The sequence below is a fragment of the Apteryx mantelli genome, chromosome 9 (genome assembly GCF_036417845.1).
Source record: "Apteryx mantelli isolate bAptMan1 chromosome 9, bAptMan1.hap1, whole genome shotgun sequence".
NCBI lineage: Eukaryota > Metazoa > Chordata > Aves > Apterygiformes > Apterygidae > Apteryx > Apteryx mantelli.
The window spans coordinates 10,785,709-10,801,733 of NC_089986.1; the positions used below are offsets into that span (position 1 = coordinate 10,785,709).

The 16,025-nt window shown below is 36.5% G+C and overlaps 1 protein-coding gene across 6 annotated transcripts in view; it reads left to right on the top strand.

Moving 5' to 3' along the window:
• Positions 1 to 16,025, top strand: part of ATP11B (ATPase phospholipid transporting 11B (putative)) — a 72,785-nt gene that overhangs the window by 14,220 nt on the left and 42,540 nt on the right. For all 6 annotated transcript variants that reach the window (XM_067301656.1, XM_067301655.1, XM_067301653.1 and 3 more), the window contains exons 2-10: positions 1,276 to 1,392; positions 2,246 to 2,335; positions 5,410 to 5,490; positions 10,317 to 10,424; positions 10,614 to 10,742; positions 10,882 to 10,985; positions 12,335 to 12,382; positions 14,074 to 14,138; positions 14,709 to 14,790. In XM_067301656.1, the coding sequence (XP_067157757.1) occupies positions 1,276 to 1,392; positions 2,246 to 2,335; positions 5,410 to 5,490; positions 10,317 to 10,424; positions 10,614 to 10,742; positions 10,882 to 10,985; positions 12,335 to 12,382; positions 14,074 to 14,138; positions 14,709 to 14,790 (824 nt within the window). The remainder of the gene's footprint in view (positions 1 to 1,275; positions 1,393 to 2,245; positions 2,336 to 5,409; positions 5,491 to 10,316; positions 10,425 to 10,613; positions 10,743 to 10,881; positions 10,986 to 12,334; positions 12,383 to 14,073; positions 14,139 to 14,708; positions 14,791 to 16,025) is intronic.

Here is a 16,025-nt window from a genome sequence, read left to right on the forward strand (position 1 = left end):
CTGTCCAGTTGGTTCACAGTACTTGAATTGTGGCTCCCACTCCGCCTCCAGCTTTATTGGTACTGGAGGCCTTTTTCTCAATGATGTGACATTACTGACTCGCATTCAACTTGTGGTCTACTGTAGCCCTTTCATCCTTTTCAACGCAATTCCTACATGAGCCATTTGTTCTAGTTTTGTAGATGCAGTTAGTCCCGTCTAATCATAATATCTTTCAGTCCTCCATGTGTCTGGTTGGTCAAGATCACTTTGAATTCTGTTCTTCTCATTTGATGTTCTTCCAGTCCCGGTGTGGTGTCATCTGCAAATTTAGTTAGTGTGTTCTCCTTTCCCTCACTAAGGTAGTTGATGAAAATACTGAACATTAGACCTGGAACGGGGCTTGATTCTGTGAGACCCCCCCTCGGATCTTCTGTTTTGACCAAGAAACTATTGATAAGTATTCCTGAGCGTACTTTAGTAACCAATCTTGTAGGAATTTATGTAACCATACCTCCCTAGCTGTTTTATCAGACAATAGTGAGACAGCATCAAAAGTCTTATAAAAATCAAGCTATGACATTTACTGCTTCTGCCCTGTCCACAAGACCTGTTGTCTGTCGCAGGGGAAAATGGATTATTTGACATGATTTGAGGCTACTTAAAAGAACCTTCTAAGCAAGCACTCCTTCCCGCGTGGAAGCTTAGTGAAATGTCGTCTTCTGCCACTGGCAAATAGCTTTTACTTATGCTGAATTTTCATCTTGTAGTATGAATTCCATGTTGTGTAGGGCATACTCTACAGCTTTCAGCTTAAATTCATCTGGCAAACTTTGGGTTCGTGATATGCTGCTCATGCAGACACATCTTCCATTCTGGTTCCCCAGACACCATCTTTCCAGTGACTCCCTAAACCCCTTGCTCCACAGTTGAGGCAAAAAAAAATCCACTTTGCTTAAGCGGAGTCGTGCACTTTTTTCCTTTCTTAACTTTCATAAGGCCTTAATTTTGCATGATGTTCTCTATCCTTTTTAAGACTTAAGAATATTTTATTTTATTTTCCAGAATGAAGGCACAACCCAAGATCAATTTTATTTTTTAACTTAATTTTTGAAAATTCTCTGGACACAGCAGAGTTTAAATTACAGGTTAATTTTGTTTCACACTCAAAAGCCACTAGTCCAAAGCTTCTGCTTCATATCTGAGTATCTTCAGCGCAAAGATAGCAGAATTTAACAAAACTGGCATTAATAAAGTACACTTTCTTGATTGTCTGTTTTTTATTTTGTGTTTTAGGGTTTTGACCCACCACATCAAAGTGATACAAGAACTATTTATATAGCAAATCGTTTTCCCCAGCATGGCCATTATGTTCCTCAGAAATTTGCAGACAACAGAATCATATCATCCAAGGTAAGAAATCAGTTTACCATGTGAGAAGTACTCGATACATTACTAAAGAAGTTGTATAGTGAAAATGCATGTGTATATAATGTCTAATGGTATATGTACAATATTCAATGTCAGACAACTTATGGTATTTTTTCAGAAAAAGCTAGGGTATCTGCTTCTTTCTGTATTGTTTCTCTCTTGCTCTCTTCCCATCACTCCCTCCTCAGAAGCTAATTACAGAGTGATTGAGCATGTTGGTCAGAATTTCTGAAGAAAAACATGTTTTTAACCCAACATGTCCATGTCTGGATGTGATGCACAACACCATTTAAAAAGAGGACTAAGGGTTGTGAAGATTTATAAAATAGCCAAATTCTAAGCCGATGTTCTGCGTAAAATAGATCGTAGCAGTGAACTGCAATTGCAGATTCCCTCCTGGTGTGGCCTTGGAGTAGAATCAGTAGAACTGATGGTGGGAATGTGTCTCGTCACTGGAGTATAGGAGAAAAAGTTGCAGCTGCAGGAATTAATTTCTTCTGTATTTCCCTGGCTGCAAGCAGCCAAATGACTCCAGCTGCTCCTATCCCAGTTGGTAGGAGAAGGTTTAAAACTTTGACTATGAAGTCAGTGCAGTTGCTGCTTCTACTTCCCTTCTAGGTGCACTTCACGAAAGAGAGGGAAGGATTGGATGCAGCAGTTCTGTCTGGGAGTGGGACAAGACAAGAAGGAGTTTTGGGGGGAGGGGAGAAGAGATTAAAAGTGAAAAGATTTAGATTAAGAGAGTTTGAAAGAAAACTGAATTTCACTGAAAAGTTATTCCGTATGTAATAACTGCTCTTTTCTTCTTCCCCCCCCCTTTTTTTTTTTCCTTCAGTATACAGTGTGGAATTTTGTTCCAAAAAACTTATTTGAACAATTCAGAAGAGTAGCCAACTTTTATTTTTTGATTATATTTTTGGTTCAGGTAAGTTGGGTAATACTCATACTTAGCAGAGTGTTAGAAGTTAAGCTGGAAATGGGGATTTATATTGTAAATTTTGCCACTGATTTTCTGTTTTAGGAATTTCTTGATTTCTCTATTAATATTTTCTGCCTGTAAAAACACTATTTCCAGCTTCTCTGTGAAAGTAAAATAGCAATTTTAAAGAGAATACATCCAAATTTGAAGTATACTGTCCTTAGGTTTTATCTTTATGAATGTTAAAATCTTAAGTGTGCTTCTTGGGCATTACTCTGTAGAAGGGCAGTTATTCAAGTTCACTTGAAGTTGGGCAGTGCACTTGCTCTTGAGCTGAGAATGGATTATCATAAGTTCTTGGTATGTCATATTCTTATTGTTTGTGGAATCTTGCTTTTGTTAATCAACAGTTGCCACACAGTTCTAAACCCCTCAAATTCAATCTGTTCGCCTAAAGTGAACACCTAAAAACTTACAATTAGTATTGACAGTTTGTCAGGTTCGAAGGCATCAGTTAGTGTTGCTGTCAATGCAATATAGATCAGAAATATTACTGTGGCTTTTGTAACCAAGTATAGGTTTCTTCTAATAATGAACATCTACAAATATATTCAAAGTATGAGAGCCTGTAAATTTACTGTGATCTTTGCACCCTCAACTCTAATTTTACTTAAATTCTGATGAGCTATTGCAGACTTAGTAGGTGAAAGGATAAGTAGGAGAGGTTGCAGGGAGAGGTAATATCTTTCAAAAGACCAACTCTTATTTGAGACAAGACAAGATTTTGGGGTACACAATTTTAGTTATTAAATAAAGTGCTTTGAACATATACAGCTCTCCACAGTGATTAACTAGTATTTACAATATGCCTCTGAAATAGATGGTACTTCATTTGACAGAAGCAGGAATATTGAAGAGTTTATAAGATTTGGCCATGGTTGTGCAAGGTATCAGTGGCAGTGTCAATTCTGCGTTTGTTCATTAATTGCCTCCTGCGTCCCTTGCTCTTATTCTTTTGCATTTAGAAAGACTGAACTTTCTAATAGGCTGAAAATTCCTGTATTTGGAGCTACTAAAGTCATATAGTTCTTCTAACCTATTTCGACAGAATGCATTGCCCACCCTGTCTTTCTAATTAGGAAGACTGAGTTTGTCCCTTCTGTTGTGATGTCTCACATTGTTTAACATATAACATGAGGAAGATGGGAAGATGCTGGAGATGGAACATAAGCCTTACTTACTGTTAACATAGACTGCACTGCATTTTTTTTAAAGCTTTTGTTTGTTCCTAACACAAATTTACCAACATAATTCAGTTTTGAGTCACTTTCTTTTCAATTAATTTTGACTATAGTAATATCTAAATATGATGTCAATGAACAAATACATATCTAAAGTAAAGGCAGAACTTTTATTCAGCATGTAATCTTGTTCTTCTCTCAGTTCATGACTCAAGTGGATACCCTCATTTCTTTTATAAAAGTGAAAACAAGAACAAAAAAAACATGACGAAACCCCTTTGGTATCAATTTATATGGGATGTCTTGAATGATATTCTTCTCAGAAACCTAACAGGAAAAAAGTTGCAGTCAGCTTTGGTCTTCATCATCAGAACAGATTTTTATTCAAATACCATTTGAAATTCCATTAATATCTTTTTTTTTATTATTTTTATAAGGCAAAATTTCCTTTAAAAGCTTATCACCATGATATCTTCTGTGATATGAATCCCATGTGACCAAGATGCGGTGTCTGTCACGACCACCTTATTCCACTGGTGATGACAGGGCTGGGGCAAGTTCTCGTTGTGTGATTAAATGGGCAGCACAATCCCATCACATTGTCCACTTCACATATGCATGCCAGAAACATGGTGACAGCATTTTGGTCACCTGATGCTCTGCACCAGTTGCATGATGGATGCATGTCCAGCTGTGTAGTAGGCGAAGGGCCATGGTGTTCTGGTGAAAGAGGCAAAAGGGAGCAGGCTGCCATGACAATTCCGCCAGCATGAAACTCCTTTTTTTCACATTTGAGCCTCCCTTGAGAAGGAGGGAGAGAATGTAGATGGCAGAAATCTCATGGTTAAGCCTGTCCAACCAGAAGTTGGACACTTCTTTCAAAGGCTATCTCAGACAACATGGTTCCAAGCTGAAATCACAATGGTACAGTTAAAAAACAGACAATATTGTAGGCTAGATCTAACTTTGTCATGTTTTCTGAACTGTTTGCATTTCAGTGAAGAGAACAGATCGTGCACACGTTATAATGTGGCATAATCTGTTTTCTCTATGAGATTATTGGCTTTTAAGAGAGTAAACTTCATGTATGTTCTTATTTTCTTTAATGGTTCCCAAAGCAATGCCATAAATCTCAGGTAAAGTGGATCAAACCAAAGTCTGTGGTTTTGAACAACTCTTGTGTATATTTTCTTTGAGCACTTGACTATATATATCTTTTTTCTGCAGCAAAGGAGAACCACCACCGTCTCCCCACATACAGCGTTTTGGTGTATACACTGCATTTTTGGCATGGCAACAATGATAGCACAAATTGTAAAATCTGCATGTTAGCTTCGGGGAACCAGAAAGGAGCAGTCTTAGCAATGAGATTCTTTAATATCTGAACTGTAGGAAGTTGTTGCTTTTAATTTCATTTTCACTTCTAGAGTGGTAGTTATTATACTCTATATTGTTGTTAAGCAGTACATTGTATAGAGTATTGAAACAGCTTCACAAAATGTAGACTTCCTTCCTTTGCAGTGCACTTTTGAATTCATCTTTGTGGGATGAAAACAAATCTTCCTTTTAGTGAGGAGTCTTAAAATTGGCACATGCATTACAAACATGCAGTTGAGTCTTTTCCACGTTATAGAACCTTTGTTTACATAATTATTGACATCTGTTATGTAGGTGTCAATAACTGAGCATTGCCCCAGAAACACTGGAGAATGTACAGTAAAAATCCTGTTTGTAATGACGAGTTTGGAATAATATTTGTCTGTCTTCATTGGGTTTTTTTGGAAAGTACAATCATAAAATTAAATTGGGAACTAATTTTCACATTTTCTTCTCTTCTAGCTCATGATAGATACCCCTACTAGTCCTATTACCAGTGGATTGCCATTATTCTTTGTCATAACTGTGACAGCCATAAAACAGGTAAAGGGGAAAAATTGTGTTGTCTGAAGTCTTTCGGAGGTTAAGGTACTTTAAAAAAAAAAAAAATCTGACTAAGGTAATGTTTAGATACAAAAAATAAAAAAAGAAAGAAAATTCTTTGTAGAAAGAATTTGTGTATTTAATGTTGCTTGTTAGACACTTGAACTTGGGCGTTTTGCTTAGGTGTCAAGTGCCCAGTGAGTCACTGCAGCATCTTTAAATGGACAGTGAATGACTGTCAGATAGCATTTTTATCTAAACTTCACATGTCACTTCTTATAAGACCTTTTCTGAAAGCACCTTGCTTATTCCTTTGGCACACCTCACTGCATATTAAAAGCAATCCTCCTACATAATGTACTGGGAAAGGAACTTAGGGTAGATGATGCAATGGTGCCATGTTTGTCAGTAGTTAAAAGGCGAATCTTGCCTTGAGTGTTTTTCATGGTGTAAAATATACATCAACTATAATGCTATACCAGGTAAAAGATCCAATTCAGAAAACTTTGGGGGTGCTGGAGGGTCATATAAAAGATTTCTGAGTGTTTTTTGGCATTTGTAATGAGAAAAAAATCTTTTGAGTATTAGTTTAGTAGAAATCTTGTTCAAGGACTGTCCTAGACCCTGCTGAGACCTAAAGGCAATGAAAGGCTAGTGTGAAAAGCATCTCCTCCTGTTTTCCTTAAACCCTTAGAGAGATAGGGGAAAGAAACAACCAGGTAAATAAAGTGGTGGTATAATCGGAAGCTGTAATTTCTGCAGTGAGGTAATGTTCATGAACTAGCTCCTTCAAAGGGTTTGACAGTTCTGGCTGGGGAGAAGATGTGTTCGTAGCAACTGAAAAGTATGCAGGAGACATTTATGATGCTACAACTGGATTTCAAGTTGTATCCTGTGCCAGTAGGACCAAAGCCCACCCTGAATTAGGCCAAAAATAGCTTTAGCTTTCAATCAGATAAAGTAGTGTTTGGGGCAAAGGGAATCTTAATGGTGTAGGAGTCTTTGAATTACAGTTTCATCTTCTCACTGTGCAATTTGTATATGCAGTGCTCTGTTGTTATCGTCACCCCAAAAAGGTGTGTTTAAGAGCTATAGTCATAAGTTGGCAATGGAAATTATCCTTTTAAGCTCTGTGAACTGAAAGAGATCATGCAAGTTATTACAAATATTAGAATTTTCTTCAGAAAGAAGGTGGACTTATGTAAAACTAAAAATAGTCCAAAGCCATCTGTCACATTGTTTCCTGATGTCCAGTCTTATATTGGCAAATTTAAATATTTCACCATCAACTACAAAGAATAGAGATTCTGGCTGCCCTTCTAGAAGATTCAAGTCATACTTGACTTGCAGAGCATTAAGAGTATTTCTGACTGTCTCTCTCTGTCTGCAAGGGCCTATTGGAAACCACCTAAGCTGATATAATGAATTCTTGTTTTTATCCTGACCCACTGCAACAATAGTTACAAGCTTCTATCTTGAAAAGATAATTCAGCATGCTCTTTCCCACAGGCTGCAGTTGGACAGACCTTTAAATGGTAGGGAAGAAAGAGTAATCTTCTGTTGGAACACAGAACGAAAATACCAAGTAGGATCTGAAAACCATTTCCCGTATTTTTGCAAACCAGAAGTGGAGTAGGAAGAAGCTTTCAGGGGAAGAAACCCTGTCTGAAAGCATCAAGGCACTAGTTCTGTACAAAGTTGCAACAGGGTAAATGTTGAAATGTAACTTAGTAGACCCTCATAAGTTTAGAAGAGAAAAATAAAAGCATTTACCCTATCCAAGTTTGCAAAGCTTAGCAGGGGGTGGAAAAACCCTTTCCTGTTTCCAGAAGGCCAGTTAGCATGATGCACCTAGAAAACCTCAAAACCCAGCCTTACTTTAATCTCAGGCAAGGAGTGGAACTTTTTCTTATCAGAAGCATGCTGGTGCCTAGGTCAGAAGAAGGACATATGAGACTGCAAAATGATGCAACTCATGCTATGTCATTTTGTCAAACCTGTTAGCCACAAATCTTCCCATCTCATGCCTCTGAAGATGGGTATGCAGTCCTTAGAGTAGTCCAAAATTTTCTTGTTGCCTTTAAAAAAAAAAATATATATATATATATATATATTTATTTATTTACCAAGGAAATTTAGGGAATTTAGTCCTTTTTCAGTAGGTTCATAGGTATTTAGCAAGCAGGTTGATTGGACACATGAATGTTTACGTGGTGATCGAGTGAATTAGAAGCAACTACTTTGTAGGTTTTTATTAAATATAGAAATAACCTGGGTATGCAAACCCTGCTAATACAGTATGCAGGCTTGTTTTAATTTTGTCCTTGTCTCATGTATATCGATGCTGTTATTTTAGTAGGAATTGAGAATATAATTTCATTAGGGAATTTTTATCTGTATTTTCTGTTCATGAGATTAAGCAACACTATCTGTGTTCCTATCACATCTTTTTCGTAACAGTATTCTTGCAATATTTGCAAGTGAGGATAAAGAGCGCTCTCTCAAAAATGCCGCAGTGGGTAAATTTTTTGGTTTTAAACAGACCAGAGTAACTTGGCTCTAAGAATTCCCTGTTGTGAGGTGTCACCCTTATGTTGTAGGGAATAGGTGTCAGATGGAGAAAGTGCTGAAATCTGTACTTTCTGAAGAAGGTAAACTTCAGTTCTTTGCCAAGTGCCCATATTGCTCAGCTGTTCAGATTTATGAGACAAATGCCCCAAGGTTACTGGATTTTAGCTAAATCCTTTTTTTTCTTCTGTCAGTCACCTTTAACAAGGAGCTGTAGGGACAGATTCTTGATGCTTTCTCATACTGATCAGAAGATGCTCTTGGAGGCTCTTACTTAGGGGTTTTAGGATTGTGATTTCCCAGTATCTTTCTGTGTGGCTGCCATTACTATGCATCTTTTGATTATTTATTCTTAAACATTTGCCTCCCCCCCCCCCCCGTGGTAATGCTACTTGTGCTAGTAACAGTGTTGGTACATGGAGGTAGTATTCAAGTGAAGCATTGCAAAAGGATGCTTTAGGGTAAAAAAAAATATATATATCGTATGTTTCTGGTTCTTTAGGTTGCTATATAACTTTCTTCCAAACCCTAGTCAAGGCTCAGAATGCATCCTGTATCACTGCTATTCCTATTATGACACTCATGTCCAGTGTCTGTAGTATTCGAGGATGAGTTGGGATTATGCCCACGGTTTAAAAGGTCCCATTCTTCTGTCTGCAACTTGCAAGAAAGTGATCTTCATTCTCTTTCATGCTTTTGTGTATACAGAAAGCACTTTAGAAAATGTGTCTGTTATTGCAAATCAGATGTGGAAGTCTTGCCAGGGTGTAAGAGATGGCACAAGAATTCTGATCCGTTGAATGATCAGTATAACATGCATGGTTTTGCCACAAACTTGGGAGTGCTAAGGAATTGTAAGGGTAATCAAGTAGTTCTTAGTGTATGACTGTTTATGGTAGCACTGAAGAATCATTTGGTTCTGTGTGGTAAAATAAATTTGTGGATCAGCTGATAGAAAATGTCTTTTCTGTGCTAAATAAAGTTTTTTCAACATTTGTCAATTGCTTAATGTAGTGTGTTACAGCAAGAGACTGTAGATCTTCAAAGACAGGCTTTTTTTTTTTTTTAACTACTAATAGGTATTTGAAGAAATGACATTTTTGATAACTTAGTGATCAAATTTGTATGATAAAAAAGAATTTGTGGCAACCTTTCTCTTAATTGTGTTCACACTGAATTTTATGCCTGGCTGAGAGCTTGCATGTTCTCCCTGTAAGCCTGCTTTCGTCATTTTGAGTTGAGTGCATAATGCATATGCATTACACTCTTGCTCATTTATCTTGACTCTATTAGTGAGCAAGTGGCAAAATACATAGACACTTAGAAATACTTGCTTAACTTCTTATGTTTAAGAAGTTATGTTCTAATTTTCAGAAAGATGCATAACAACTGAAGTGCCTGTACAGACTGATTAATTTTTTCTGCTCGATGAAGGGATTTTCCAAGCAATAGCTAGACTTGGAGATAATAGATAGTGATATTGGTGATCATGTCATTAGATTAAATAAGCAATGTATTAATAGTATGTGCAAAGGAAAAATACACCCGAATTCACAGTTATGAATGTTTGCACAAGTGTGGTTGGGATAAAGGGTGCTCAACGAGGTGTTAAATATCTGGTAAAGAAAAACTGCTTAATTTAACTATTAAAAGTTCAGTCACTCAGAAACGTTGTATTAGGACTCTGGAACAACTAAAACTTTCTCTGTCATCTTCACTTGCTATACAGAGCTGATATATGAACAGCATATAATACAAAATTAAGAAATCTGAAGAGTTCATATATAGGCAATGGTAGTAACTATAATAAGCTCTCTGAAAACAGTGTGGTGTGACATGGGAGAGTAATTTTAATCTGTTACTTCTCTTTTAAAAAAAAAAAAAAAATCTGTAAGAGAGACTGGGAGTGGCTTTTCCCTGTTTTGGGGTATATTAATCTGTATAGATCTCAGATTGCATGACTGCTTGTTCATCTTGTCTCCAGAAAATTTCAGCCTGTCTTTGTTTTAATAGAGTATGGGATTGTAAATTCCTTCACCGCTTTTGCTACTTTACTTGCCCTTACTTGTTTACATAAAATGAATAAAAACTAAGAGGTTTCCCAGATTCCTGAGTAACAGCTGTAGTAGAATCTGAAGAGAAGTTAGTAACAGGATTAAGACCATGCAGCAAGTAATTTGAAGCATATTTGCTTGGAAGGCATTTATTATGCTTTATGTATTCCTTGCTTGAAATGTAAATTTTTGTGTTTTCTACAGGGTTATGAAGACTGGCTACGACATAAAGCAGACAATGAAGTAAATGGTGCTCCAGTTTATGTTGTTAGAAGTGGTGGTCTTGTGAAAACTAGATCTAAAAACATTCGGGTATGTGCCTGAAGACAAATTGAAAACTGTTTCTATTGCATAGCTAAAGGGGGGGGGGAGCTAAAGCTCTTAATTGTTCAGTCACTGATCGTTGTGACCTGTTTCATAATGATTCAGTAACAATGCTGAAATGAATTCTTCGCTTCTAAAGCTCTATCTGTATCTTCTCTTTTGTGTTCACTTCTTTAGGTGGGTGATATTGTCAGAGTAGCCAAAGATGAGACTTTCCCTGTTGATCTGGTGCTTCTGTCATCTGATCGAGTGGATGGTTCGTGTCATGTTACTACTGCAAGTCTGGATGGAGAGACCAATCTTAAGGTCTGGGTTACTGCTGTGAAATATGATTTAGCTGATTTGTGATCTCATTTTTATTTCAGCCTGTTGGATCCCCCTCCTCCTTCCCCTTCCCCCCTCGCCATATTTCTAAATCATTAAGTTAATGGACACTGTTTTACAGACACATGTGGCTGTCCCAGAAACAGCAGTGTTACAGTCAGTTGCCAACCTGGACAAACTTGTAGCTGTTATAGAATGTCAGCAGCCAGAAGCAGACCTATACAGGTACCACTTTATTACTAAACATTTAAAAATAAAATCAAAATGAAGTGTTTAATGCTAGGAATGATATGGATCTTGCTGGGGTTAAAATTGCTTCCAACATTTACTTAAATTTCCAGTTTCAATAATGAGCTTAAGTATTTATACATATGTATTTACTCAAAGTTGCTATTGACAAGCTAAATTTGAGTATTTCAGTAGTAATTCAGAAATGGTAGCATTGTAGCATTTTTACATTTTATATTTTAACATTGACACAAATGTACATTTCTCTTCTCACCAGTAAACTTGTTCTCAATTAAAAATAAATAAATAAATGACCAGCAAGTTTGAGCAGGGTGGTGAAAAAGAAGTGTATACGGTTCTCCAGGAGATTTCAGTCTTATGTAGTACTCTCACTTTTTTTTGGAATTAACTATAAGAAATTGTTGTAGGTTTACATTTGTTTCGTGGATATGTGTTAGTCAGGTTTACTTCTTTTGCTTATCATCTAGAAAAGGTTTGAGCACCATTCTCCAGAACAAAAACTTTGATAATTAACAGTGACATCTCACTACACTCAACTTCAGCTTTTAACATCAGCAAGCAATCCAATAGACCCTGTAAAACAGTGTTACATATAATAAAAGTTATATTCTTCTGCAGGTGACTGTATTATGATTAAGAAAATTTTAATATTATGCTACTTCTGAATTGTATAATGGAAAATGGTAGCTATGAAGTAACAGGTTTTAAAATCCAGCCTGTATCACAGCAATTCTTTTTAAGCTTTGGGATCTTTGAGGAATATTAGATTTTTAAAAAATAAAGTATTTGCTTAAACAGATGCTCAGATATTTGATCCTTAGCTCAGTTTGTAGAGAACATCAAGTTAATAAGGTCAAACTGCTACAGAAGTTTACAACTGTGTGCTTATTCATAGTTGGGCTATAACTAATCATGCAAAATATGATAGTTACAGACTTCAGAAACACTGTTTCTAGTGGATAATATGGTAACTGGTAAATTTGAGGAATTATTTCTTACTGGCACATCAAGAAATTGCCTGATCTATTTTAACTAAATTAGAAATATACTTTTTTGTGATTTTTATTAATGAAACGTAGTAGGCTTTTTCAAATAACTGCTCTTTTTAAGGCTGAATGTTTCAGTTTTTAAATATTTCTTGTAAAATTTGCCAGTGTTGTCATGTTGTTTTTATTAATATTGCAAAAGATAAATTAAATAGGGTTATTTTATATTTGTGTACTGTTAATGACTTTTTGTAAATGTAATAGGTTGGGGGTTTGGTTTGGTTTTTACACTTTGGAGACTTTATGTAGATGTTTCTGACACATAACTTTCTTTCATAGATTTGTTGGAAGAATAACTATAAGTCAGCAAATTGAGGAAATTGTACGGTAAGTAAAATTTTTGCAAGGCTAATGTAGTGTTTAGAGCTAATGGAAGTGGTTGAACCCTGACCATCACAAAAGAGTTACTGTTGAATTAAAAAAAAAAAAGGAGGGGGGGATTTTTATTAGAAGTATCATTTGTGACTGCATAATTCAGCTGGAACCAAGTAAAAATTCAGGGAAGTTCATTTACTACCCAGTTTTTCAGATGCAATGAATAGTTCTGGAAAGCTTGGCTGTTTTCAGGTGGAATAATTGTTTTAGGTACTGGTAATGAGCTGGTAACTCTGTTGCTATTTGTTATTTAAAACATTTATTGAGCTTAAACATTTTCCGCTAGCAGATTATGCAGACCATAACAGAGCCCCTGTGATCTGTTTATCCAAGGCACTGAGCGGGTGTTTTTGCTGTTGAAGTTGGTAGAAGTTACTGGTTCGCTTTAACAAAACCTCTGCTACAAATTTGTAATTTTAGTATATATCTCAAACTACCATATACCTATGACTGTAATGGTAAATGCTCGCACCTGTGCTAGTCAATTCATAATTGTGTGCACAGTTGTATGCACACAATCATGCACTCTCAAACTCTTCCCTGTGCAGTTGTAGCAGGTAGAATAATCACTTAAAACACAGGGGAAGTTACAAAAACAAGCTGAAGATGTGAAGGCATTTACAGAGCTACATGTGGACTTCCTCCACAGAGGAAGTCACTTCCTCCAGAGATTGCCAGTCAATTTAAATTAACAAGAAGTGGACCGATTTTCAGGAATATTTAGCATGCAAATTATTGTTTTCTGCTGAAAATTACTGGTAATCAAATTTTTAAAAAACTTAGCTGCCTGTCTTTAAAATGTGAAGTGCTGTGTTTCGATGCCTGAGTGTATCACAGCAAAAGATTAATCCGTTAGGATTCTTTCACTCTTTTAATGTCCAAAATGTTATCTTTTACACATTCTATCTTTTTCAATAAAACTTCTACCTGAATCAATATTAAAGCAGTGTTATTTTTCATGTGATATATGTCTATAATATAAAGCCTTCAATCTGAAGAGCAAAAAAACTTCTGTAAGCTAATAAATTAAATCAGTGCGCCCCTTATGAGGCTGGCAAACATTCTGTCAATTTTAAGTGGGAATAAAATGAAGCTCAGAGTGAATAAATGATTTGCCTGTGGTTTTGCATGAAATCTGGGAATGTAGAAGCCAGACCGCTTGGCCCCAAGTCCTGTGCCCTAACCACACAGAAAAAAAGGGGGAGGGGAAAAAAAACTCCAAACACCCAGTTATTTTCTAAGGTTTATTTGCTTTATTTGCTACTTGACTTAGAGCTCTTCAGATACCATTACTGCCAAGGTGACAGGTTCTGCTTTGGGATAATCTCTCAAATAATTTGGTTGACAACATACAACAGAGCCAATTTAAAGTGAGGGTGAAAAAAATAATCGCAAGTTCTGACTACTGATGGAGCTGTATCTTCTGACAGCCAAAGATAAACTCGTGGGGTGGGGTGAGGTGGGGAGAAAGGGAGACAGGATTGAAGAAATCAAAGTGGAGCTAAAGAGGGTGGGGGTGGAGTTGCTGCGGTGGGAATTCATAGGGGACATAGGACCTCAGTGCATAGGTGACTGGACTTCATTAGTCCCACAGGATACAGACCAACCTGTTTTTAAATGCTCGTATGTCTGTTTCTTTTTAGACCTCTTGGGCCTGAAAGTCTCTTACTTCGTGGAGCAAGATTAAAAAACACTAAAGAAATATTTGGTTTGTAGATATCTAAATACGTAAAGAGCATTCTCTTCTTAAAACATGTTGATGAACTGTGGTTTAATTCTAGTTGCACAGAAGAAATCTTAATAATCCTGCTGAGGGTTACCTGAGGGGATATGACTATAGATGAAAGTGTGATATTATGCCAAAGAATCTCTGTGGATAAAAAGTTTCAGCTCCACTACGTGAAAATATTTGAAGTGATTTGATAAAAGAGTAACTTAACTTTAATGGATAAATGACTGATGTTAGTTATCCATTGTTCGAGACCTCCTGAGATTTACCATTCCGATTTCCATAAAAAGTACGTTTGGAGAGCAGTACAGTCATAACAATGAAGAGCATTTTAGTAGATGCTAAAATTACTTCAGTAGCACTGTTTTGCTTTTGCAGAATATTACTAACACTTACAAAATACTGCCTCACCATTGTATTGAAGTAAACAATATCACCTCTTGATTTTATCCTATGTCTTGTAAACAAAATTAAAAATTCTACAAGTTGTATATATGCAGAAAATAAAGTACAATTCTTTCTCCCCTTCCCCCCCCCCCTTCTTCCCAGGTGTTGCAGTGTATACAGGTATGGAGACAAAGATGGCATTAAATTACAAGAGTAAATCTCAGAAACGGTCAGCAGTGGAAAAGTATGTTTATTTTTTAGTGTCCTTCTTATTTGTAGAATTGTAACTTGGTGTTTCCCCAGTAACTGTAGAGCATTTATGATCTCATTGGTGAGTTATAGGCAGGGGAAGAGAGAGTGATTGCCTTGTCTTCAGTAGGAAGCCATAATGGTAAATTTCTTAATTTCCTTTTTTTTTTTCTTTAATATTCCAACATTTCTTTGAGTAGTGTACAAAGATGAATACCCAAGGCGAAAAAGGACTAAAACAGGAAAAGTTTATTTGGTTTGGAGGGCTTGGTTTGTTTTTCTCTGAGACGCGAGGATCGTATAATGGAAGGTGGATGGCTGCCTTGAACCAGATGCTTGGTGATGCTTTTCACACCAGTCCCAGCCTTTGCTGTTTTCTGCATCCTTTGCTATATCATGAGCATGAGACAGCATCCTGCCCCTAAAGAGGATGGATTCAACTGAAGTCTTAATCACTTAAAATTTCTTTGTCTTTAGTCTTAGTATTTGCTATAATGTAAAATAGTTTGTTTCACAAATTCTTGAGGATATATAGTCTATGCAGATATGTTTTGTAATGCATCTTGCTTCTTACACAAGTTGCAGGTTCTGTTTTAAAAATCTTTGTTTGCTCTAGTTGCATCATAGATTTGTTACTATAATACAGATTTGTATGCTGGACTCAATTATTTTAAAAGGAAAAACAGTTCTAATACATTGCCTTTATTCGAGTTATAAAAACTCTGACTTTAACCTCATGAGGTTTTTCTTTTGCAATGATGAAGTTGATTATTTTTCTATAACCAGATACAAACAAATCTGTAGGATGCACAAGCAAGTCAAAGCAAGGGGTGAAAAGATGATCTGGCTGGCATTACAGAATATTGACAAGTTTGGAAGGTCATCCTGCTATAGGATGGCCTGGATTAAATAAGTGGATGGACAAAGAAGTGCTCTTATAACTGAGGAAAAAGGTGCAGCCTTGGATTTCTACACTGGTCTTCTGTAATGCCCTCGCAGCCTCACTTGATACTTGGGGAATGTCTGGAAGAAGTAGAAGTCAGTCCCCAAAATCTTGAACAAGATGTGGCACAAGTCAGCTGTTGGGGTATACTTCCACCTTAATCTAGTCTTCATATTTCTATATCTAGAGTGCATTTTAGTCAGATGGAGGATTTCTTTTCACTCATGTTGTTTATATTTATCATGTAGAAACCTTAAATCCACATGAAATGCAGGCTGCATGTAAAA